Below are 26376 nucleotides of genomic sequence, written 5' to 3'. Positions count from 1 at the left end.
TTTCTCCATTGTCTCTTTTGTTAAGTTTTCCATCTATTCAACTACATCAGTTTCCAAGGAAATATGAGCAAGTACAGCTTGCATTTAAATTCATTCTCTCACCTCTGTGTTTCTTCCTGGTGCAAAGTAGTCACATGTTGTCTTGCTAGATGCTGTACATAAGGTTCCCTGGGACCATATAAAAGCTCACTAGCATCCACTGTTAGGTAGCAGGGCAGTAAGCAGAGAACAGGCTTATAAATAAGGAATTCAGGTTTTAAAGTGTGACACAGCTTGATCCTGTAGAAAGGTTTAACTGGAATTCAGTGACACAGATAGGAAGTTTGATAGGCAGTTTATTTTTTCATTCCCCAAAAGTGCAGCAGTGAACAGGGTCCTCTGGAAGGGCACTTCTCTAAACAAACGTTCAAAACAGCAGAAGTTAAGTATGCTCACAACATGCTACAGCAAAGTATGCTCACGTACAGAGAGTGTAATACAAAAGAAATTAATTTTAATTGAATCACAATAAGTGACAGCTGGTTTATTACGATGAAATATTCTATGACTTGTAGAATCAGTCTGAAATTTAACTTGATTGAGAAGGTATTATACCTGCTCTGGCTGTGTGTTTGCATGTACGTGTCCCTGTTACAGCTTTATTCTTCAAAATGAAGAAGCTCAATTTACTGGGCCTATGCTGGGTAAGCACATCCTAGGGGTATTCACTTAAACTCAAGTGACAGCACTGAATGGGTTTTGGTTTAGAGTTGTAATAAAGTTATTAACTGTATTTCTCCCTGTATAGTAGTATCTACTTTACCAGATTAGATCATTAAAATTCACAGCTCTGCTTTTGATAATAATGATTTTAAAAGAAATTTAAAAAAAAAAAAAATCACATTTTACCTAAACCCAACTCTGTACCAGTAAGGCCCTTTCATTTAAAAATCTGTCCTGGTAAGACCCTTTCATTTAACATGAATGCCTTCAGTAACAAGGTACAGATACAGCCATGGTCAAATAGCATATGAAATGGAATATCCAAGGAAGACCATTTAGTTTTAAAAATCACTTAGTTGGGAAGTAAATCGGGGTAAGAATCAAAGTTCCTTCATAGTGGTTTTTGAATCATCGAGGAAAGAATTAACACTGTTCATTTAAGGCTGTAAAAATACTCAGAATTAACTGCTTCATGGAAAAAGACAGCAGACAAGTAACAAACTCCTCTAAAAGCACTGGAAGGCAGGTAGCTGGTGGTTCCTGTTCTTCCTTCAACTACGTCCTTTTGCTGAACAGTTCTTAAGTCTTTATCAAAAGTGAGAGCGAAGCAGGTATTTTCCTGAACCGCTGTTCTGGTTAAGTAAGGACTAATTTCATTCTGAATTTCAATTTAATACAACATTTACTACCTATGACAGATTTCAGGTATAGGGTGGTTCTCTGACATTGAGTTATTGAGCCTAGTTACAAAACACTTTACAGGTGTGTGCAGGCAGCAGGAGTGTTAATTTGGGTAAAACATCTGGTCACACATACTGAATAATCTGTATCAGTTCTGTCAACTTTCTTATTAGTTATTAGGCAAAAAGTAAATAATTCAAAAGATTTCCTTGTTATGGCTTAAGATCACTTTAAGAAAAGATAGTGTTGGAGTTACACACCTGTACCCTAAAGTTTTTTTTCTATTAAGCAGCAACATAATGCACATTACTTGCACTGAAACTTAACTCAAGTAGAAACTTGACATATGACCTAGATTTGATAGAACTGTTGAGAGTTTAATGTGCAGCAATGTATTTCACACTAGCCTCCACACATCTACCAAAATAAAGTTTAAACAAAGAACAAGTCTAAGTTGCTAGAAGTATCTGAGCAAAACACTACATAAATGAACTTTAGGTTTAGCTCAGTGTGCAAGAAAACGCTTGAGAGCATGAAAACAGCTTTGGTTTTGTTTTTGAAGATGAAACAGATTCTGAAGGCTATTGATGGGCTTGAGAAACAAAGAACAGGATAAAGCTACTGTTGCAGTGGAGGAAAAAAAAAGTCCTGAGTATTTGAAAGCATCTAAGTAGTCTGAATATCCAAAAACCTCTGCATTTATACAGATGCTCCAGCTGAGAAGTTATCTTTCAAGTGATTCTTTTTTTTCTCCAAATATTTGGTCACTCTAGAGATTGGAAACAATGAGTTAGATTTGAGACAAAAGCTGTATAAAATCTAACCTGTAGACCACCAGAAGCTTGCAACTCTAAGCTACGTGAAGGACAACTTCTGTGCTCCAGAGTTAAAAACCAAGAAAGTTCAACTTATCTTATTGTAGCATTGCTCGTATCCAGTTTGTGGATCGGTGCACTGGGGTATGCACCTTCACAGTTTTGAAAGAGTTGTACTTTGTCGCCTACTTAATGATTACTTAGTAGAAGGTTTTAGGTGACAAGTTGAAATCATCATGCTCTCTATTTGGGTAAAAGATCTGAAATAACTAACTGAAAACTAAACAGTTGTGCCACAGTTTGACAAGGGAATGATTATCTTGCCTGATAACACAGTTGATTTGCTCACAAGCAACGTGAACTTATCTTGCAAAAGATACACAGTTCAGTGTTTCTAGAAGGTGTTTTGCCAATGAATCTCTACAGAAGTTATACGCTAACACAAGCTTCTGTGTTTTTCAAGATTTAGAAAGATACTCAAGTTTGGGTGCAAGTGATGGCTCCATTTCAGACAAGCCTGATCAGCAGGTTGGAAAGACAGTATCACCCTTCCAAAGGGAAACCAAGGGGTAACATACTGCGGTCAGACAGCTGACATGCCGTCCTTTGGTGTGAAGGCCACTTACTGCAGGTTCCAAGTAGTTATGTCTTAACCAAAAAGCAACACACTATGAAGCACTTAAACTGCCTAAAATAGCCCTCTTAGCCTAACTTCTAGTGAGCAATGATTTATTTTTAGCTAGTTTGCTTTCAAAATAATTTATCTTCAAGAGTCTAATCAACATAAGATGTTAGACAATTCAAGACATTTGGAGGTTAGAGACAAATCAACTCTACTGTCATGCCCTGGTTGGTGGGGTTTTTTTTGGTGGATTTTTTTTTTTTTTAATTATTACTTCCATTCATGAATTAAAACAGACTTAAGAGTTAGCTCAAAACACAGGCACACTTATTTGAATACTTGTTAGTCTCAACACTCTTAACTCCCTAGGAAGCCTATATTAAACCCTAAGAGTTTTTTCAGTAGTACATAGTAATCCATTCCAGCATTTCAAACTAGAAGGAGGCTGAAATTACATTCTTGTTTGCAAGCTACCAAAGCTGTCCTACAAAATTCATTGGTCTCATTTGAAGTGGTCTCACTGAAAGAGAATATTTAGCATACAAATTTTAATTCTGCACAAGACACTTGCTAGTCAGATCCTACAGTTTTGACTAATGCCTTCCTATGCTATTTTGGGCTAGTTTGCTATTGTCATTAACAGCATACAGGAAACCTATAATTAAACATAGCTTTAAGAAAGTCTGAGACTGAATATGGGTGAGCATTACTGTGCAATAGCACCTGCCTATCTAACCCAACTCAAATATGCATTTATTGATTTTTAGAACAAAATAAACTGTTCAGATTCATAGGCATAGGTTCACCTCTGTGCCTGTGATATGAAAAGGTACTTGAAAGACAAAGGTGGTAATCAACTATCTGAGCAAGACAGATTAGCTGTGTCTAATGATTTAGTTACAGTTCAGCTGTAAAACATACATATTGCACAAGGCAACCAGCTAAAGACAAGGGGTTTTCTTCCAAACAGGGTTTGAATAGCCCATTAGAAGTCTTCCAGCTGCAATCAATGAGAGTTACAGAGACAGACCTGCTGCAGCCACTGGAGAAACGGGTCAGTGGGAGCTGATTGCAAGAGGCTCTTAAGTGCCTTATAAGGACTGTGCAGAAAACCTCCGAGCCCGAACACCGTGATTACTGAACATGAGCCGTGGGTCAAACCTGTACCTACAGAAAGGAACAGAGTCTACGTGAGCTAGAGTTAGCCCATAGTGACCAACGCTCCTAGAAATAGCTTATTTCTAGAACAGCTCTGGCACAAGGCTACAGGAATAGTTGCTTTCTTAACAGTATGCAGTAGGGACAATCTCTCTACATATCACAACAGATTAATTTGTAACAATGCACAATTAAGGAGTTGACAGTCTCCAAAGAAATAAATGCTAGCTACAACATACCAATGGCACATTGACATGTATAACATTAAGCATTCAGGAGATGCATTCTAACAGAAAGCTTTGCTGCCTCAAATTACAGACTAATGTAGCACAACTCTAAGGACATTTTAGCTAGTGCTTAAAAAAAGCTTCAGTCCAAATTATTACAAACTGAATTTTGAAGTAAGAAGTGCTATTTACTTACAACAGCTGACTAATACATACAGCTTAGGTCCCACAGGAAATGTTCTTTGCTAACAGTGTCTCTAGGAACAACCAGAGCAAGTATTTGGAAAATGCCTGCCTACAGAAACCTGCAGAGCTTTTCCTTGTTTGCAGGCTCAAGTACTCAGCACAGCTGTAAGCTTCAGCTATTCCAAGTCAACAGTGGCTGACAAGACTGAAGTAGTAGTATTAATACCATCAAGGTATATTTGGTAGGTTAAATTAAAATAGAGATTAAACATTAAAAAAATAGAGGTATCAAGAAAGCATCTCTATTAAACAACAGGAAGTATGTCAGTAATATGACATTCCATCATAAATACCCTCTAAAAGCTTAGTTTTAAAATATATAGTTATATTTTAAAATATTAGAATAATTAATTGAATCAGTGTTTACCCGGGATCGAAGACACCTGGTGTACGGCAAGTTGCTCCTGAACAGGACTGCAGCATCATTAATCGATAGTTCATCTTTTCTAAAATTTCTTGATCAATTGTTTTAGCAATATTATTGATCTGGTGTGGATCTGCAGTCAAGTTATACACTTCCACAAACACCTGTAGAAGAAAGTTCCTGCACTATATTAAGTCCTAAATGCTAATTAACATTTAACCATATTATTTAGGAATAACACTTTATGGCAGCATATAGTCTCAAATGTTATTTTCAACTACACTGCAGCATCCCCACACATAAGCTCTATTTAGCCAGGCAGCTAAGTGGTCAGAGGCAGGACAGTGTAGGTAAAGCTAAAGTTTCATGACAGTACAGTATTGTTGGAAAAGCTTTTACTTCCACCTGAAGTACTCACCTGCTGTGCTGCAGATTTGTTTTCTGACACATAGATGGAACCAGTCTTATGACCACAGCAAGAGGCCATGGCTAAGCTGGCTGTCTTTTCATTAATAGATCTTAAAATACACAATTTCATGACCATAACAGGCTCATCAAGTACTTCCAGATGTCACTCAGGTGTCTTCACTACATGTACAAAATACACTGAATACAAGGAAGGTTTTTTGTGCACGCTGCTTTGAGAAGGTTTGGAGGATTTTAGGGCAGATTTGGTTTTTGGTACATTAAATCTCTAAACCCTTCTGTGGGACAAATACTAGTCAAATCTATCTCAAGAATTCAGCTGAGGTTTTGTCTGCACTAGAGTAGGAGGGCTGATTGCAGATGATGTTGATTAAAACTCACTGGGTTGTGTCTAACAGATAAAAATGCATCTGAGCAGACTTTGGTTGCAAGCTTTCTTGTAAGGTTCTCTGCAGGGTTTTAAAATCCACATTGCTGCATCTTCCCAATACTGTTAGTCTTAATTTAGCTGACCCAGGTAAGCTGAGTGACCCAAAAATGCCATAGTCATACCTTCTTACTGGAAATAAAAGTGACATGAAGTGTCAGATCAACTTTAGAGTCTACTTTTACAAAGAAAGCTGCAACACTCATTTAACTTCATCATAAATTGTCAGAAAGTGAAAAAATGAAGGGCAGAGTTTGCTAATCAGCATCTTGGTCTCCTATACAGTCTCTCTTGCTATCTTACTGCAAAAACCATCTTGTGGGATTTGCTCCCCTGGTTTAAGTTGTTCATTGTAGACTACCAGAAAATGCTTTGTGTGGTGGCATGATACCTGGGGATACCTGCTGTTTAGGCATTTACTGCACATCTGCTGCCAATGCAGTTTATTAGCTTTGTGAGCCCATTGCCTCAAACCCAACATGCTCTCTGGAGCAGCTGTTGTGCAAATGGGCACAAGGAACTATCAGCTTTGTAACACACCAAGTTTTGTGCTTCAGCGGGTGCTCCACTAGCGAGATCTGAATTTCTTAAGGGGGGACATTATGTCCTTTACACTCAAACAATTTACGATAAGGTTAGAAACCTCTCTCACAGTTGTAACTTAAATACTTGTTTTGCCAGGCAAACAAGTGAGCGATAGCCCCAGTGCAGCTCCCCATGAGGCTCTTAGGTGATACCAGAAAATGATAATCATAGTTTAGGCTATTGTCCCTTCCTCACTCCACTCCCAGCCTTTTTTTTTACTTTGTCCCAAAACCCAATCAGAGTTTTAGTAAAACATTCTCACCAGTAGATAAATACTTCGCTGTTTATCCTGCAAGCAATGCTAGTCTGCTTTTCAGAGTACTTTAAGGAAACATTGAGAGGAGATAAGAGGGCAGACAGTCACTCACACAGCTGACATCTGCTAGTCAGACAGAGACTTACCTCCCGGTCATCAAATTCACAGTACTGCAGATCCCAGGAAGTTGACAGTGTCCTTACACAAGCGTATGTGTTGTTATAGGAATCTTCACAGACACAGTCTGGGAAGCAGTGCTGTGAAGTGAGCAGTGAACAAAAACTTCAGAGGAGGAAAAGATGAACTAGCAATCCTTTTCCTAGAGCCTAAACCAGCTCAATCCAACTGCAGTTAATGGATGAACACCAGGACCTTAGTCTAACACATGCAAGTCTCCACAGGGGATTTTAAGCAAAAATTCAGCTTTTCTAAATTTGAGGAAGTGTTGTTATTAAACTCACCATGATCAAGTGGACTTTTTCTGGAAAGCTAATGTACATACACTGAAGAGAACAGCACAACACATTCTATTAAAGACAACACCAATGGGATGCTTTACTTAAAGCAAACCTTTGATTCAGAAGTAGCTAGTGGCTCAAATAATAGTCACAGATAAGAATTCTGTGACAGGATCACTGAAAGTTTAGAAAGAACACGATGTTGCTGCCACCCGCTATGCCAAGCCCACACCTTCCTGCATGTTTCTCAGCCCTGAAGCTCTATGGGTTCCCACTGAAAGGGTGACATGTTCTGTACAGACATATGGACACATCAGTTCCATACGGCTGGATGTCTCCCTCCAATTCTTAAATGCTGCACAGGACTTACAGAGCTAGCTCCTACTTACCAAGACACTGGGAGCTTACTTATAGAACCAAGTTAGTCCATACAGCAAACAGGTTTAATTCAGCAGCTATTTTCTAAAAGTAACAGATCTTGTCTTGCTTACCGTGACTCCAGGTCCTAGGCCAGGACAGGTAGGATCACTCCCGTTGTATCCTTCTCCTTGGTACTCCACCAAGAAGTCTGATCTCCATGTCACATTTTTGTCTCCTCTCTAGGACAAGAGGTTAACATGACTTAGTGCCCACCGCACTATTGAAACAGAAGAAGTTCTCCATGCCTGGTATAACCCTAATGCTGCCCACTGTTTACAAGGCAGTTTGAGTCGTGGTCCCTTGTTGGAGTCAGTCTTAAAATAACATTTAGCCTTAGGTTAGAATGTCTTGTGTAACTAGAAGACAAGGATCCAACTCCAAAAATATTAAAACCTCACAAGAAGGTGTACTAAGTACTATCTTCAATTTATAAAGAATCATGCAGTCACACCAAATAGGAGCCACATGGCCAGATACTACTACATTACAGACAAGATCCCTGTGACATGGCTGTTTCTCTTGGGTTTGTATCAGACTACTGCAACAGATGGAAAAAGATACCCTTGGCATAAGAAAAGATAAACAGCTTTAAGAAGCAACTAAGTTTTCAGCTGCTCTATTTGTAGCTGCATTTTAAAAGACAGGGGGAGAGGGAATTTTAAAATTAGTATACAGCACCATCACAGGCATATACAGCAAAACGGTGAGCGCCAGAGTTTGATTCCATCAGTTTAAACTAGATGCCTTTTACTTGCTTTCGTCTCAAGAACAGCTTAAGGTTTGGATACAAGGTTTTAACAGCAAAGCACTGTTTTAAATCTGGATGATCTCCTATATTTCCAAGTAAGCTGCCTTCAAGTTATAAACTAAATTTAATTAAAACTAAAAGGATCAACTGCAAGCAGCTTTATTCAAATAGGTTTCTGCTCACTTAATGGAAACGTCAGGTATACTTCATAAAACCACATGCATTTTTCCAGTTTACCAGAGTTTCCAGAGGGGGGAAACACCAATTCTACTGAAAACCGAGGCAAATCAAAGATTTGAGTAAGAACAGTCTGATTTTCTCCTATGTCTATGCTGAGAAATCCTAAGGAAAAAAGGAGGGTGGATGCAAGGTGGAAACAACATACAGCCTTCAACACAGGAATTATTAGAAATGGCAGGATTAGCCAAAGGATGGCACAACTTTCTATTTAAAAACGGCCACGAAGTTATAAGGCTTATGAAAATACATCTGCATTTAAACAAGATAGATACCTACTTTTTTACTAAGCTATGAACATCCAACATGAAAGTGACATCAAGGGAAGAATGTGGGATGTGAGTCAACCTAGTCTATCAAAGGAAGTAGTATTCACTTTGAAGAATAACCCCTGCAAGAATTACCGGTTACTATCCCTGTCCATCTACTTACCAACAGTGGCAATAGTGACATCCCATCCATCTGGGTTTTATTCAAGTCGTATCCTGCGATATCCAGAATAGTAGGACCCAAATCAATATTTGCAACAAGCATCTGCAAGGTGAGGAAAACTTATTTCAGAAGACCGGAACCTTACAGATGTAATAACGAGACTTCTGTATTTTAATTTTAGGTACACCTAAACACCACCTAATTTCATCTTTATAGGCTAATGGACCTTGTGACATTCAAAAGCAATCGTGGTGTCTTTGGAAAGTGAGCTTCACGCTTCATTTGCTTTTGTAGCTTGAAATTACTTAAATTTGATTCAAGCAAAAGCACACAGCATTTTAGAATGTCTTCGCACTTTCTACCACTCCAAGTGTTTCGTTTCATTGATACATGTATATGCAGGGGGATAAATTATTACCTAAAGTTGGTAACTGTGAAGCAATATTAAAAGTAAATCCATACTTCTTTCTTACCTTGTTTGTCTGATTTGGTTTTATCCCTGGTCCTCGAACTAGCAATGGAACTTTGATATCAAATTCATACAGCTGCCGTTTGTCTATTGGCAAAGAAAACTGGCCTATACAACAGAAAATGGAAAACGTTAAGTGGCTTCTTGTTTTACATTTTAAGAGTCTTGTGTTACATAATTTCCAGCAGCCCATTTTTTAAGTAGTCAAAAGAGGTTCTTAACCTGAACTACATTAACAAAGTGGAGGATAGGAACAGACAACTTCAAAGTATAAGCTGTATCTTACAGTTTAACAGCTTAGACGCACAACTGAAAATGCAGTAACATGATGCAGACACGTCTTTGACAGATTTTTACTGGTTAACTCTTTCATGGCAACTCTTCCTACAGAACACAAGAGACCCTTCCTCCATTTCTGTCCTAAATTTATGTATACCAGGATACAGTGGTAGAGTTTAATGCTAAAAATCACAACCAAACCAAAAACAACCAAACAATAAAATGCCCAAACACCCCCACACTGCAACTCCAGACTGTTCTGCAACTCAAATCAGTACTTCTCATGTCTACAGCTTTCCACAGCTGCTTCTCCCATTTTCTGGAATGGTCATGAGGGTGAAATGTTATACAATTCCTGGATCTTCTATAAACGTTCAGTAAGCAGTGAAAGTTTTACCAGTGTGGAAGCCATTGTCTGATGTGTAAAAGATGTACGTGTTGTCTAATTCTCCATTCAGTTCCAGTTTCTTCACTAGCTTCTCTATCAGGTCATCAACTGATAGCAGAGTTTGCCACCTATATAGAAATAAAGTAATTCATATTAAGAGTATGAAAAATTTTGAATAATTCTGACTGGAGGTAGGGCATTCGTACTCTGCTTCAAGTCAACAGTGTATACACCCTAAGTGGATTATTTTGCTTTCAAATTCTGAAAACCAACTTCATAGGTTACTACACTGTACTTTCTGAGGCTGCGATTTAAGATAGAAATAGACTGTTTGTCTTCATTTCTTGTTGTTTTCATTCTGTAGTGTCTGAGAAAGACATCAAAGTGCTGATTACTTATCTGGGACAGTCAAGACCAACTTTGAAGCAACCCAGTGGCAAAGAGTCAGAGTTATCTCCTGCAAGGTCACTTGTTAGTCACTTGTTATTAGTTCTTTATATGTATTTTTTATTATTAAAATACAAGACTGCCATGAATTTGTCTATATGGGATCCCTTCTGCTTGAAAACTACACCAGCTATTTTTGTATTTCTCATGTAGTATCAGAGTCCATTATTCCAGCATATCTAAAGCCTTGAACAGCTACAAGTTCTTCTTTCCTTTGTCATGGGGTTTGCCATTGAGACAAGCTGATCTTTAAGGTCCCTTCCAACCCAAACCATTCTACGACTCTATGATAAGTGACTGCTTCTGATAAGCCAGTAACAAGCCTCCACAGACTAGTATTATGCTGAATTAATTAGTTATTTGATTCTTGGACCCTGCTGTCTTCAGGCATAAGATTTTGCTGAGAATTTTATCTTCATGTTTTATAAAGAGCCTGAAAAAACCCTTGGTTTTCTGTCTCCAGAGTGACAACCTAATGCCTGATAACTGCTCAAAATTGAGTTTAACACTTAACATTAAGCTAATGTTTGTTTCAGAGCTTTTAAAGAAAATACACCTGCAGTGTAAACAAATACGCTTCCTTTCTTTTCAAGAGAGGGAACAAGCTGTATCTTCACATTACTCCCCACATCCCCTTTTATAAAAAGGAATCAAGCACCCGCCTTGGCCAGTCAGGTATTCCCTTGTAAAAAGACCACAGTCTGAGAGTCAAGGTTAATAAATCAGATGAGCTGACAGATAAATCAGTCACATTTGATGTACATCATTTAATAAGAAACTGGAATTCAAGTGAAGTAGAAGGTAAGGCCATTTTTTATAATAACCTGTTGTGCACTGAAAGAGCAGCAGTAGAGACACCAAGCATGATTGGTCTTTTTTATGATAAATGATGGCAGCATTGGGGAACAAGATATTTCTGAAGTCAATGACAAATTTCTTTGCAAACAGTAAACAGAAAGTCAGGTCTGCTGAAACAGATGCCAGAGAACTATTACAGGTAATTTGACATCTACTGTCAGACTCATTACAACCCTTTTAAAAAAAATACCTTTTCTTTTTTTAAAAAAACAATAAAAGTTCTGAGTAGAAATCTTAAGCGACAAAAACATTCTTACCGCTTTCTATAAGCATCATCAAGAAACTGTACTGAAGAGTTAGTCATTGGAGTCTTTGCTTGTCGAATTAACCAGTGCTTGTTCTAAAGAAAAAAAAGACAAAAAGATTACTGTGGGAGAGAAGTACCAGCTTTCAAACCTTTCTTAGACCAATTACAACATAAATGTTGTTTAGGGTAAAACATGCACATGATTTCTGTGAAATAGCCACACAATGCCATCAAACTGACCTGACTCCAATCCTCCCTCTTGGTTCATGTAAAATCTAAGTTGCAAGAGTAGAATATATTACAGCTCAATCATGCTCAGCCCTTAGTGAGAAGAAAATAGCTACGGATCTTCTCAAAGCAGTTCAGGGCAGAAACTTATGGAAGGACCAGGGAAGGCTTTCCCAGAGATAAGTCTGACAGCCTGAGACAAGTCTGATGAAAAAAATCTGAAGGATGGAGAAGCCCTAAGATTGGACGTGGTTGTCAAAGTGAGGTTCTTTTGGGACTAAGATTGGTGAGCATCCTAACAGAGAGGTGGGGACAAGCTCCTGCATAAAAGGCAATTAGGACTACCTAATTCATGGACAGGTAAGGACAAAGATCTGTAATGGTGCCACTACCAGATTCTTGGCAGCCTATGCATTCAGGGCTGGAGACTACTGAGGGGAGCAGAAACATTACCATTTTATTTGGACTTTTTGACTCCAGTACAAAAGCATTTCTTTAGCTGCAGTGTTATTGATTCTTCTAGTTGCATCCCCAACTTTCAGAAACAACACCTCCCTTTCTACCCTCACCCACCCCCCCCAAAGTAACGGAGATGATCTAACTCATATGAAAAGTGATACTCCCACATCCTGAAGCACCACTCTGAACTGGGTCAGCTGCTGTACAAACACATGGGAAGGTCTGTTGTGAACACCCTGAGGGTTAGTATAAGTGAGGAGTAGAATAAAGGAGAAAGTCATGTCAATGCAGCTTTACACTTTTTCATTTAGTAGGTCAGAGATGACCCACTCATTCCCTGCAGCTTGAGCCTTTATTTAGTTGGTCACTCCTCTCCATAGAGCCTCTTGTTACACCATTTCCCTCCTGTCACAAGCGGATGACTCTAAACCGGCTCAGGCTTTAGGGACTTGCAAAGTGACTCATATCTCCTGCAATTATTCAGTTCCCCTGTTTTCTGTTCTTGCCAACTGAAGGAAAGATTTTTGGTATGGAGACTTAATACCATGTCCAGTTTATTTTAATTAAGTTATATTCAGATCTCTCTTACAGTAGTTGTAAAACAATTCTCTGGAGAGATGCTAAATCCATCTCAGTAAGGAAACACAGCATAATCAAGACCAAACATCTAGGACATGTGTGTTGGTTGAGAGAGGAAAAAGTAAGGAAAGACATCACAAACCCCATTCCCAGCTCACCAGAAGTTCTTCAGAGAACAAAGGAGCTGGCAACGTCACCTGTGCACCAGCCACCTTTCACAAGAGGTGGGCTTAGGAGAGGCCCTCCATAAGGCACAACCATGCTGGGTAACTCGGGTGGATAAGTCACCTAGTGCAGTAGAAACCTCCTATTTTCTGGAGTGTTTTGTTCTTCCTACCTTTCTCTGAAGTTTCAAAAACTTCACACAGCACCTAAACACCTTTGTGCATTTCAATAAACTACACACTGACTCAGAGTCCTCAAATTTGCTTCCCTGTCAGGTCTCTTTCACCAGTTACAAAGTTGTCCACCAATCCTGCTGTCTCCCTATGTCCCGTTCCCACAGAAATTTTAGGACATCTTGAGACAGCATACCATATCTTGCCAGCAGAATCTGAACACAGCCGTGCTCCAATTTTGCAGGAAGAACAATGCATGCAAGAGAAATACCCAACATGTCTCTCAGAACAGCTTAGATCAACCACTCATCTGGGCTATCAATAGTCCTGCTTGGGAAACCAGACAGCTACCCATCATTTGATATAGTTCATAGCTGAGGATCCTAAGCAGAAGTTAAAGTGCACCTCACTAGCCAGTCTAACAACAGCCTAATTCCTATTTTTCATGCAGAGATTCTGCCTGGATGGCTCCTTTTAGTACCACTTGCCCACATACTGTATAAGGAAGCTAGGCAACATTAATTTAGGAATCAAGACTGTGCAATACAAGACTGTCTAGCAAGCATTACAACATCAATGACTTGAGGGTCTGAGCCTATGTACATGTTTATTACTATTGCAGGAATTGTGCTTGCCCTAGAAAACAGTGAAGCTCAAAGAAGAGTTAGGCTTCAAGACCACAACACTGCCAATTACAGAAAGGCACACTGTAAATGATTGCAGCTATTGTGTCTAGGAGGAAGAGTAATGCTAGTCTGTTCCTATTGTGAAATCTAGTAAAACTGCTGTATTCACAGACATTAACTACTGAACATTAAGTTTGTCATTTTGCTTTGTGTTATATAGGCATATGCAGAGCTTTTGCTCCACACAAGGCAACTCCCACACTGTATTTTTTGGCTAGTTGCTGACTTTGCTGGTCAAGTTATTTTGGGCTCACTATTTCAAAAGCATTCATTTATTACAGTAATAGAGCCTAAGACAAAGTTAGGGATCCTTTTATGGAGGAAAAAACCCCAGTCTGATTCCCACTCCCTAGTTCAAAACTTAACAAGTTGGGCTAAAGTATTTGTTACTGCCTGCAGCCCTTTCCTCCCCTTTCATTCGTGTCTTTATATCACGCTGATAAGCTGATGGTCATTTTGCAAGCTACAATCCTCAGCTAAAAACAAGTCTCACCCTGTACTACATGAGTCACAGTGACCTTAGAAGAGGTATCAACTGGGCTCCAGACAGGCATTTAGGCAATGTTATCTCTTACTATTAAGATTAGGAGAAAATCGGGAGGCGAATCAGTTGAACACTGAACAGTAGTGAATTTTCTACTTTAAACTAATTTAATCAAAAATACAAAACTTCTGTAAGTTAAATATCTCACCAGATTAACTGTTTGTGACTTTCACTTTCACTTACTGGCAGAGTAAATCACAGTGGATTAGTCTGAGCTAGACCACATTTGGCCAGGTTTACTGGCAGTGGATGGCCCTATCACAAGGATGTCCATGAGTTTGTAACATTAGGTTCAGCAATTCTGGTTACAGGTTATTTCAACAAATGAAAGGCAAGTTCTCAACGTCCTTAGTGATCCTGGGCCCTGTAGTTCATGATTTCAGAAAGTCCTCTGGTTAGCCTGATAACGCTTGTCACCTAAGGGCAGCTTTGCCACAAGCTCAAGTAAGGGACCACCCATCCACACGAGCAGATGTGTGCAGCAAAACAGGGCTCTCGTCATTCTTCACCTCAGCCTTTGTGTAGCACACTACTTGTGTGTTCTCCTGAACCTTCTGAGCGCAATGGAAGAACATTTTAAGAGCTTTAGAACAGTATGGAAATTGGACAAGGAATTAACTTCTTTCCATTTTTCCATCATAATTCCATTGTAACCGCCTTATTTCTGCCACTACCTTTTTATTTACAAAATATTGGTATGCAAATAACTCAAAGCCACAATAAACATATGTTAATCAGCCTTTCAGAGTACGATAACCAAACAACCAGTAGTCATGGTATTACCATATTCTTCTCACTGTTTAAAGTTAACATGCAGGTCAGGGTCATTGCCTACTGCTCTCACAAACTAGTAGAACCACCTATGCAGATTCTTGCTAGTTACCTTACCTTTCCATGAATATTAAAGTTGCTGTTTCTTGGTGCACTGACATTCTGAAAACTCTTCGTATACTGTGGAGCAGCTGTCCAAGGCGAGTGCGGTGCTGGGGTTGAGATCATCATAAAGAAAGGTTCGAAATTAGATTTATACTCCAAGAAGTCCAATGACATGTTGGCCTGTAAACAGTTTGGTTTGAGAAGAAAAGTCATACCTCCAAAGGAAAACAGCAAGTATTTGAAAAATCCAAACTAGACACTCATAACTTTAGAGCTCGGTAGTACTGGGAACACTTAAACTATTCCAGAAACTTACTGCTTGCTCATCCACAAATGTCCAGAACAGCAGCTCATGATAAAAAAAATCCCAAAGTGTTCATGTTACACAAATAATTTGTCCCACATAGCCAAACAGCTTTCTACTTCAGACCTTTGTGCTATTTAGACCTGGAAAGCTCATCAAAAGTTTGTGCTTATTCCAAGTATCAACAAAATTCACCTAAACTCCATTTTCATCAAGTAAAATTGGAGCTTTCTTTAACACAGTCTGAGGTTCTCAGGTGCCACATCCTGCCTGACAGATTTCAGTTTAGCAGTTTCAATTGTCTTCAGAAATACTAATAGTTTTGAAAAAGTTTTTCAGCCCCACTGTTTATAGCATATGTTCATCTTGTTGCAAGCTCCTAGTTTATAAAGGGCGCCACACTTCTGCTGGTGAAGCCTGAAGCTCTAGCGAAGGACAGCACCAAATGCCACTCACACCACTTCACTGCACTTTCGGTTTTGTTTCAGCCTACACACTATTACAAGTAGAAAGTTAGAAGAGACTGCGAGTTCCATTTTGGCCTTCCTTCAGCCTTTGAAATTAAAGCTTCAAAGACATTACTCACAGATGAGTTCTTCACTATTTGGATCTTGCAACATTTTCCTTTCCTTTCTTATTAGCATTCTCCATTTTGGATATCCTTTCCTTTCTTTAGGAGAAACAATACACTAGGAATTTCCTCCTCCTAACTTGTACATCTGAACAAGTAGGGCTGGACTTCAGTTATATGACAGAGTTAAGGGAGGATAAGAACTGTGTGAAGTTTGAAAACCTGGTTCAGAACCCAGTATGAGGTAGGTAAACTCAGAGGTAGTCAGCTTAGATTTTGTTAGAAGCTTGAACTGCAACATGTAGGACTGCAGTAGACAGATCTAGGTGTTCAGATTCTTAATACCAGACTTAAGTACCCAGATGTCCTTAGTCAGGACAAGAAAGCTCGTGCATCACATCAAACAACACAGCAACTCTGCATAAGCAGTTTACTCCTGTGCACTGCCCATCGAGTGAATTACACTCAAACACTAGCTCTGTAATGCTGAATATGTATTTGGTAGGAGGCAGAATGCAACACACTGAAAATCATAATACACTGCTGTATCAATAGGTAACATACCACAAGTAAGAGGTTTATGTAGTAATGACCTGTTGGTCAAAATGCTTACGAGCTGCTGAAGGATCAAAAAAAAAAAAGACTAGTAAAATGCCGGTAACAGGCTAGTCTCACTTCTGGCTTATCAATCCCAATGTAGCTTTAGTCGGTGTAAATCTAAAATTAATCAGACAGCTGTCCAGTATCCTAAGGAACATCAATCAGTTCTGTTTCTAGTAAGCAGCTGTTTGTGTTCAAGAACCCACTGGAATGAAACTATTAGGGTCAACTGCATGAGAAGACTTCTCAGAGAAAAATTTTCCTGAGTGCTGCATGTGAGCTCCCAGCACTACCAACTCATACACTGTAACAGCAAGTCAAATTAAGACTTCAGCTTGGCAGGGGGGGGAACACTGCCCCCCTCCAATCTCCATGCTGATACTACTTGCTAAACAGGGCCTCAAGGGAGCTAAAACAACTCTTCCAACTTCCCTTTAAGTATTTGATATCTTTATTACCTCTCTTTACCTGAAGAGGGTAACAAGGCTAAAAACTCCCCTAGTCAGCCACATATTTTGCACAGTTCATATACTGCCCTCTCACACTATGGAGGATTGATCAGCCTTTGGTATTTCCAAGTTACCAGTTTGATGGAACTGGAGATTACAAGGTATTAACACATCATAACATCTAACAAGCAAAACGTGGCAAAAAGTTACTTTTGCATGCTTAACTTGCCACTGAAATCTTGGCCCACTTAATCTGTTACACAAGTTGTGTATTGTAATGAAACACATCTTCTATGAAGTAATTTAAGTGGTTGCCTACATGCATCATGCTCCTCATGCGCCACAGCAGTCAGTATTAACCTCTCAGTGAGGCTACTGGCTAGCAAATGGGCAGCTGGAATCCCTTTCCTGTCCACAGCTTGTACACACAAACTTGTCATTTCTAAATATACCCAGAATCTTGCTCTGCTGATTAATGCCCACCCACCATCACGACAGCACAATTATGTATTTATGAACTAATACAGCCTAACAAATTATCATCCCCACCCTTCTCCAAGCCCCCCAGGATGAGGCATTATCTGGTCATAAGCAACTTCTGTAACACAGGTGTTGCAAAATTTCTTACCAGTACATCTGTCAGGTAATCTACACTGTAGTTCTCACCATGCCTTCGTGCTTTGCCGTTTACTGAAAGAGTATAGTTGTAGTACTTTGAATTCTTCTCCTGTGAAAAAGAAGAGTCACGTGCATATTTGTACAAAGCAACATGTACACTGATTACTTGAAATAACCAAAATGGGCTGCCAACAAGCACTTGTCAAATAGGTTATAAGCATTTGTCATAAGGACACCACAAGACTTCTCAGAACTGGTCTCCAAGAACAAAACTTATTTAAGTTCTATCTCACAATGCTTTGGCTTTACAAGTCGGGGTTTTTCCTCAGGCACCTTAGTAGGAGTAGCCGTTGTGAAAGCCAAGGATCTGATACGCAATAGAGGAAAAAAGGGAAGAAAATTTGCATTGAGTTGTTAGATGCTCTTTGCCTGCTCTTTCATGACTGGCAAAGTTAGAACACAAGTTGGATTACGAAGCAACTGAAATTAAGTAGTTTTAAAAAAAGAATGGTCACATACCAAAGCATACCAAAAACTCCATCCAGGAGGGACATGACCTACTCCCCCTGCATCCTCTGCTCCATACTGAAAAAAGACAGACCATGATTCACAGTTTCAATTACGATGGATAAAAGCTAGAAGTTACTTTTCATATTCATGTGCTTTATTCAACACTAGTTAGAAACCGCATTAAGCCAAATTCAATTCCAGAATGGAAAAAACCAACTATATAGAGATATTAAAACATATGTATAGCCTGTTAAGGAAGCCAGGGTTAAATAACTAGAAAGACAGTAACTGAAAGCTTGGCATTCACCAATAAAATTTAAATTTTATTCCCTGTTCTACTTTGCACATGAAAACATGCCGAGATCCTGGAGAACATGCGGTAGGTACATCATCAGGTAAAAAGAGGTGATCAAAACATGCATGCGACAAGACACTCTTAGGCTTTGTGATAACAGTTCACAAGATACCAAATTTCGCAGAGACCAACAGCTTCCACCAACCTCCCCCAAAACGGGGTACAAACTTTAAGCAACGCTAGCCTCTTGTCACCTCAGTGCCAAATAATCTGCAACAACTAGCCTTTAAGCCAGCAAAAAAAGGAAAGTAACTGCTGAATCAGTGCCAAACTCAAAACAGAGGGTGCCTCAGAGCAACATGAGTTTTCTCAGAGCTGCCCTCTCCCATTTACATGGCTTGCCTAACTGCAGGGACAGGAGACTGCTGAGTCAAGGGATGCTCAGAGGAAGCCAAGTAGGTTTCCCTTCCTTCCCCTAGCTGCCTCACTAACATCAGCAGAAACAAATTTCTGCCTAGCTACGGAAATTCATGTTCCATTATTTTATAATACCACCACCATTTTCCACCAAGAGATGGAAGGAAAATAATGCTGTTAAGAACCCTGTAACCCATCTAGCTCCAAATACAATTCCATCACACAAGAGAAACACCTGATCTTAGAGCTTTCAGTACTGAATTTTACATCTTACCACAAACTACTAGAAACCACAGCTTAGTTCAAAACAGAAAAACCCAGAAGCACACACATACAAGTGATTCAATAATAAAGTGTCGGGTAACCTCTAAAGAGCTCTGATAATATCTGTTCTCCCAATGAATTTGCCTCAGTGGGCATTTAATATTTAAAATACTATATTAACTGCTAAAAAGAAAACAGTCCTCTGATTCAAGGGGATATATCGGTCAGGAATATTGAGTCAAACCGATTTTTTTTTCTTTAACATTACTCTAGCATCGTGCGTGGTCTGGCACTGGCTTGATAGTGCTCCTCAATACCACATGCCAGTCATCTATCCATTTCTCCCAGTCATTAAAATCATAATCTTTAACAATTAACACATCTGAACATACTAAAAAAGCCTTTGGATTCCATCACCCTTTCAAAATTACCTTTTAAAAATGTCCAGGCACTTACAGAACCTGATTTTAACCAAGTTAAGTTAAAGATTTGAACTCTGCATCATATTTATCCCACCTCAGCAAAGAGAACTGTTCATCCAAGTAACACCATTTTAAACATTTTGGGGACCCACCATCAGCTACAAGCATAAAAACCACTGAATGTTTTAGAGACATGGACAAACGCAAATGAACTGAGTCACAGTAAAAAGTAAGAACAAAATACCTCATTCAAATACTTCCCAGCAAAGAACGTTTGATAACCACACATAGTTTTGAGCAGCGCTGGGAAGGTGTATGGTTCTTGAATCTTCTGCCACAACTTGCTGCTACAGTTTCCTTCCAGAGTGTTATTGACAACATGATGATTATGTGGATATTTTCCTGTTAAAATGCTAGCTCGACTGGGACAGCAAAGTGCACTGGGAACGTACTGGAAAGACAGGATGAAGAGATACAAGATGGACATTGTAAAACAACTTTTCCTCAAAATTTACAGTTTTGAAATATCAGCTAATAGGTTGATTAAAATGATCATTAAAGCATGCTTTTTTCTGGACACAGAATTACATCCCAAGAATTTTCACTAGTGAAAAGCTGCATGTGAAACCAGTTTCAGGTTTCTGCGGCATATGCCCTTCAACTCCACAAGAGCAGATGTGGTTCTTACACAGTGGCAAGTATCCATTAAAATACTGTTTGTCAGTTGATTCACTCCATTATTTTAGCCATGGCAATATTAGAATATGAAGACAGTGAAGTGGGTTTTCAGCAGGCATGAAGCTGAAAGTTTTAAGGAGATGCTTCTAATGCTTCTCAGTTTAAGTAAAATATTTGAACTACTCAGTTTTACTTTATCGCTTAAGGAAGTTAGCACAAGTACTTTTAGGAAGTGAAACTTTCCCTCTCAGATACTGAACCTTGAGCTATATTCATTCTGAGATCTAAAAGTAGTTAGTGATTGAATTTAAAAAACCCACACACATATGTACAGATTCATAAAACTACTACCAGTTTTGAGACCTTAGATGATCTAAGATACAAACCACACAAATGCAACACCTTAAGAAGTTCAAAGAGTTAATGCACTTACTGCATTTAGGAAGGTTATTCCCTTCTGTGCAATGAGAGCATTAGTCTTCTTTAGGGGGGTCTGGAAGAAAGGTACCAAAAGGAAATCAGCTAAAAATGTAAGGATGCTAGGCAAAGTATGGGAGTTGAAGCAGTCGTATGACTACCTGGAAGAAAGGCCACCACCACAGTTTTTAGGCAGTGCCCAGGCAAGCCACTCAGAGTGCCTTTGCGCTTGGGCCTCCAGTGACCGCGGCGGTTACGCAAGCCCACCCAAGAGAGCAGAAGTACGGGGAGTTCTCAGGGGCCACCTGCGGCTGCACTGAAGAAGCCCCTGCCCTCGACTCCCTTGAGCCTTGGTGGCTCCCCAAAGCAGCTCCGCTCACCCGAGGAAGCCCACCGTGACGCTCCCTTAGCGGGGCAACTCGGTCTGAGGCTGCGGAGAGAGACCCTGTCCCCAGCTGCGGGCTGGGCCCTGGCTGCGCCGTTTGTGGTCCCAGGCCCAAGCCGCCACTCCTCCGCGGCCGGAGCGACCCTCGCCTCGCGCCGTGCCCCCTCTCCCGCTCTCCCCGGCCCGCAGCCGGGCTACGCGACCTCGGCGGGCGGGCGGCGAGCACCCCCTCGGCGAGGGCGAGGCCTCTCGCAACGCTCCCCCGGCCCCCACGCACAACCCCGCGCCCCCCGCTTCCCTCACGGCCGGGCCCGCGGCGGCGTCCCCCGGCCGGCCGGGCTGGCGGCGGGGAGGGCGAGGGCCGGGGTGAAGGGCGTAGGCCAGGGGAGCCGCAGGGTTACCATGCCGCCCAGGCAGACGTCCTGGTCGTCGGTGAGGATGAGCACCACATTGGGCCTCCGCGCCTGCCGGGCGGCCCCCGCCGGGCTCAGCACCAGCAGCGCGGCCAGCACCAGCCCCCGGACCACCGCGGCGGGGGACATGGCGCAGCGGCGGCGGGGACGGGCGGGCCGCCGGGCAGCGGGACGGAGGGACTCGGTGCCGCGCGACCCCGCGACACAGAGACACGGCGCGGCCGAGAGCGGAGCCCCGAGGAGCAGCGCGCGGGCCCGCCCCGCCCCCGGCATATGACCCGGGAAAGCGGCGGGGGGGGGGGGGGGGGGGGGGGCGTCACGTGGCCCGGGCGGCCGCCGCGACGGGGAGCGGCCCCGCCCCCACCGGCGCGGCCCCGCCCCCCGCCCCGCCGTTGCCATGGGGGCGGGAGCGGGGGGCGGTCACTCGGGCTGGGGTCTCGCCCTCACGGCGCCCCTCCGCCGCCGCGTTCTGTTCCAGGAGGGTGCTTGTTAGGTGTAAAATACCGCGTTTTGCCACCAAATTCCTGACGTTAATTAGCCGAGGCTGCAACGCTGGCCCGGTCGGTCCGGCAGCGTACGCCTGGCTTCCTTGCAGTGCCACCGCCTTCGTGTGTCCCAGCCGATTAATTCTCGGCTTGAAGGAAAATATTTTATCGATACAGAGGAAAAACAGAAGGCGGGAACAGAGGAGGCACGGGGAGCGCTGGGCACTGCAGACACCCACGACAGCCGCAGGCCGGGAGCTGGAGCGGGCTCGGCGGCCGTGGGCGGTGGGTGCGCGGGGCTGCGCTGCTGCGGGCCGGGGCCGCGCTGAAGCCGGTCTGGGGGAGGAGGCGGCGGCGTTACTCAGCGCAGCGCACAGGCCGCGGGCGCCACACGACGCGGTAGCGACACGGCTCCCTCGGCCAAAGCCCAGGCGCGCCCAGCGCTGGCGGCCGCACAAACCCTGTCATCAACCCTGATTTTTACGTTGTTTCACGGTGAGTTACAGCAGCGTAATCACAGTCTCACGGTTACAGCGCTGAAGTTACGCCCGACATTTCCCTACGCCCTCGTCTCGGCCCTCCTGCGAGGAGGCGCAGGGCGTTGACAGAGCCAGGCGGCCGCTGGGCGCTGCCCCGCGCACCGGCGAGGGAGCGGGAGCGGGACAGCCGGCGGGACGGGGGTGACCTCTGCCGCCCGCCCCGCCCCGCCCCTCAGCAGGTGCACCGCCCGCCCGCCGCCGGGCTCTACCACGCCGCGCGGTGCGTGCGGAGGGAGTCGCGCCGGGCGCGGCCCTCCTGCTGCTGAGGAGCGTCCCACCGGCCGGCGCTCTCCCGCCCTCTTCCCCTGCCCGCCCCCCGCCGCGGAACGGGCCGAGCCCGGAACTCGGCGCCGCTGCCGGGCGGCTGCGGGAAATGGAGGTGGGGGAGGCCGGCCTGGGCGGCAGGGCGGGCAGCAGCGCCGACAGCCTAGCCGAGGAGGATGAGGATGAGGAGGGGCCTGGCAGCGGCCGGTCCAGCCGCACCTCGTCGCTGGTGAGCGGGCTGCTCACCGAGCTCTACAGCGCCGCCGAGGCGGCCGTCCCCTCGGGCAGTGCCCGTTCCCGCGTCCTCCGGGAGCTGCACCAGCGGCCGAGCCAGGTCAAGTACCTGCAGCTCAAAGGTACGCCCTGCCCTGCCCTGCCTGCCACCCCGGGCTGCAGCCAGCGGGCCTGCGCCTCCCCGCTGCCACCGCTCCGTCTGGGCTGGGAGCTGCCCCTGTCGCTTCGCTTTCTGTCTCTGTGCCTGCAAGAGAGAGTCCTGCTTAAAGGTTATAGTCCCCTCTCTTCTGCCTCCGTGCCTATGCGCGCCTCCACGCGCATCTATATGTATATGCTCTCCTTCACTTGCTACAGCAGCCTTTATGCACGGCCATCTCTCCCAGAAGCTTTCCCTACACAGCTGGTATCTCCTTCAAACCAAGGCCTCGTGTGCTGTTCCCTCCCTCCCTCGTTTTAGGTGCTGTAGGAGCAAAAATGGAGTCACTTACTGCTAAAGTTTCTGGGACAGATTGCACAAGCTTTTGTGCTTCTGTAAGTTCAGTGCTTTTCTTCACTTACAGTAATGAATCGATGACTAGTTTTCTTTTTTTTTCTTCTTTTTTAAAGCTAAGTCCCATTTTTCTTAAGCTAGAAGAGATGCTACACATACTGTGTCATAAGAGGTAGTTGTAAAGCTTACTTGCAGGTAAGCATGTCTTCCAGGAAGAAAAAAGAAAAGGTGTAATAAATGCAATAGTCAACTAACCAAAATCTAAATGAAACCATCAAAGAATCCTTATGAAAGCTAAGTAGCTGCAGCGCTGCATGTTTGTGAAAGAATGAGACTTGCAACTCTAAGCTGACCTGATGAGGAGGGCTGTACAAAGGCCTGTTGTCTCCTGATGTTAAATTGTTCTTGTTTTTGACAAGGAAAAAAGGCAAGAGGTGAATAAATGTGCCTGTTTTTCAGACCTGTGCAAACAGCTTTCTGCTTCCGTGTTTGGCTTCTTAATGAGATGATATGCCATCTGATGTTACAGGATGTAGCTCAACTCTACTGTGTGTCCTGTGGCAATCTGGGACTCAACAAGAAATTTGCCTGTTTGGGAATATATTTTGTAGAATTTAAACTCATTAATTTTGCTGCAAAGTTGTTTTTACAGGGACGGCTAACTGACATGAGTGGAATTTTATTCTTTCCCACTCTACTTTTGTGGTAACTGTAGAAGTCAGTAGGAATACAACTTTTTTTTTTTTTTTTTCCTTCCTCTCAGAATCCATAGATGGTGGTTTTAAATCACCTTGCCTGGTACAAGTGATTGGGAGTTCCCGCTGAGCAGCAGGTGCTGAAATAGGGTCGTGTCTATAAAATACAGGACTGTTTTACCAGTGGCTCCCCTCCCTTGCAGCCATACTTTGCTCTTCACTATCCCATGATTGATTGTCATTTCAGCCTAATTTGTCCTTTTCTTTAAGCTCTCCAGAATTATTGAAAAAGTTTTGCCATATGAGCTGAGCTGTTTACTATCCCACTAATAGCTTTTCATGGATAGATACATATTTTTCTCATTGGATCAGGTTACCAAAGTATGGATTTTTTTGATTGATTTTTCTTCCAGCATCAGGGGGGCATGATTGGATTGAAAGGGATAGGATTTGAAAACTTGGCCACAAGGAACAGACAGCTGTTTAGATGCTGGTGGCCAGCCATACCAGGCTATTACAGGGAAGAGCTGACAAGGTCAGCATGTGATAGGCAAGACTTAAGCTTTCACTGGTGGGGTGTGCCTCTGAGAACAGAACAGAGGACTCAGAAAAATTAATGGACTTAAGACATCACCCCAACAACTCCCTTTTCTCCTGGACCTGAAGCTCACCACATGGGGGACAGCAGGAATGTTAGGAGTAAGCTGAGACGATGAACTAAGGGGGTCTGGTGGCACTGTGACTGACTGGTGGAAATAGTTGATGCCATGACTGAAGCCACCTAGTTTGCATCTTAGTGGAGAGAGTTTCCCACTTAGAGGTCATTCTGGAGTTGCATTTCTAGCTTTGCAGGCAGCTTCTTGAATATGTTCCTTTGCCTGTTACCATTTGCTTATTCCCCATGCACATTTTCCACAGGCAGCTTCTGAAGGCTACTGTTAAAAGTTTACCCCCTGGTTGCACTGCTATAGGTATATTCTGGCTACATCTGTCACGATGTTTCCAGTTTATAACAGTATAGTTAGGAAGATTCATGCATTGCAATAGGTTGAAGTACTTCAGTTTAAAAGAAAATTAAAGACTTTGACTCAGATCCTGAAAATGTTTATAACTGGGAATTATCCCAGTCAATAGAACTTGTAATTTATAGAAAGTTTTGTATGTAAATGTCTACAGGGCAAGTCCCTTTGCATGTCAACTACAATAAGCTGTTTGTGAATCTTTTGGCCTGTACTGAAGTTATTTTCTCTGCTTATTGGCAGATGTCGATGAATTAACAACTATAAAACAAGAACTGAATTACAGAATTTCTGTTCAATCAGCAAAGTTGCTTCGTCTTCTGAAGCAGAAAGACCGGCTTGTACATAAAGTCCAGAAGAACTGCGATATTGTCACTGCTTGTTTACAGGCAGTTTCCCAGAAACGATGTAAGTACTTTCTGTGTATGTGTGTACTAGTGCAAGTAGTTTATTTCATTAATGTGGGCAGTATTTCAATTAAGGCCTTGCACCCGATTTAAAGTCAAGAGGCCAGGCTATGCTGTTCCTTAGATAGGAGGATAGGAGATAGGAGATAGACCAGCTTCCAGTGATGTCAGTGACACCTGGGAACAGAAAAAGTTCAACTATCTCAACTAGGGATGCTGTCGTAGCCTCAGCTTTGTGTATTGGTGTGGCACCCTTACTGTAGGTTGTATGCCAGGCTTTCTCAGCTTTAATTCGCAGAAAGATCGAGTTGAATTTTTTGGTGTGCATGCTGTGTTTAACTGTGTGCTTTGATATGGTTACAAGGGAGATGCTATAAGTGGAAATTCTTCTCACTGGAAACTGTAGACAGCATATGCAATTGTCCTTCCAGAGCATCGTTAGCAATGCGTAACTCCTTTCTGTGGAGTTGATTCAAGATAAGGAGTATTAGTAAAAATAAACCTAGTTCCCTCAAACCTCTTTATCAGCACCTGTGGTTTCAGAGAGCGTGCATGGGAAAGAGGAAAAATGTTGCTTTTTAATTATTTAGCCTTTTCTGCCAGCACAGTGAAACCTTTTTATTTGACTTGGCAAAGTTGTCATTTAAAGATAGGCTGAAGTGCTTTTGTTAGTTCTGCTAAAGTGAAACTGCATATAA

General features: G+C 42.5%; 2 protein-coding genes across 5 annotated transcripts in view; one reads left to right on the top strand and one right to left on the bottom strand.

The window, feature by feature from the left end:
- Window positions 1-317: 317 nt before the first annotated feature.
- GNS (glucosamine (N-acetyl)-6-sulfatase) lies at window positions 318-21802 on the bottom strand. Its single transcript, XM_074827303.1, has 14 exons — window positions 21534-21802; window positions 20764-20823; window positions 19897-20103; window positions 18264-18329; window positions 17755-17853; window positions 15215-15382; window positions 11503-11585; window positions 9950-10068; window positions 9278-9381; window positions 8805-8906; window positions 7459-7566; window positions 6656-6766; window positions 4819-4979; window positions 318-3987 (listed from the first exon to the last, which is right to left on the bottom strand). The coding sequence occupies exons 1-14, from the start codon at window positions 21672-21674 to the stop codon at window positions 3912-3914; spliced, it is 1605 nt and encodes a 534-aa protein (XP_074683404.1). The 5' UTR covers window positions 21675-21802; the 3' UTR covers window positions 318-3911.
- A 573-nt stretch (window positions 21803-22375) lies between these two features.
- TBC1D30 (TBC1 domain family member 30) overlaps window positions 22376-26376 on the top strand; it is a 57523-nt gene continuing 53522 nt past the window's right edge. For 3 of the 4 annotated variants that reach the window (XM_074827321.1, XM_074827322.1, XM_074827320.1), the window contains exons 1-2: window positions 22855-23189; window positions 25515-25679. In XM_074827321.1, the coding sequence (XP_074683422.1) occupies window positions 22943-23189; window positions 25515-25679 (412 nt within the window). In that variant the 5' untranslated portion in view covers window positions 22855-22942. Of the gene's footprint in view, window positions 22526-22854; window positions 23190-25514; window positions 25680-26376 lie in introns of those variants that run through there. The other variant, XM_074827326.1, reaches the window with a different exon arrangement.

The sequence above is a fragment of the Strix aluco genome, chromosome 5, assembly GCF_031877795.1.
Source record: "Strix aluco isolate bStrAlu1 chromosome 5, bStrAlu1.hap1, whole genome shotgun sequence".
Classification (NCBI taxonomy): Eukaryota; Metazoa; Chordata; class Aves; order Strigiformes; family Strigidae; genus Strix; species Strix aluco.
The sequence above is the reverse complement of the archived record's forward strand: the minus strand, read 5'-3'. Positions and strand labels throughout refer to the sequence as shown.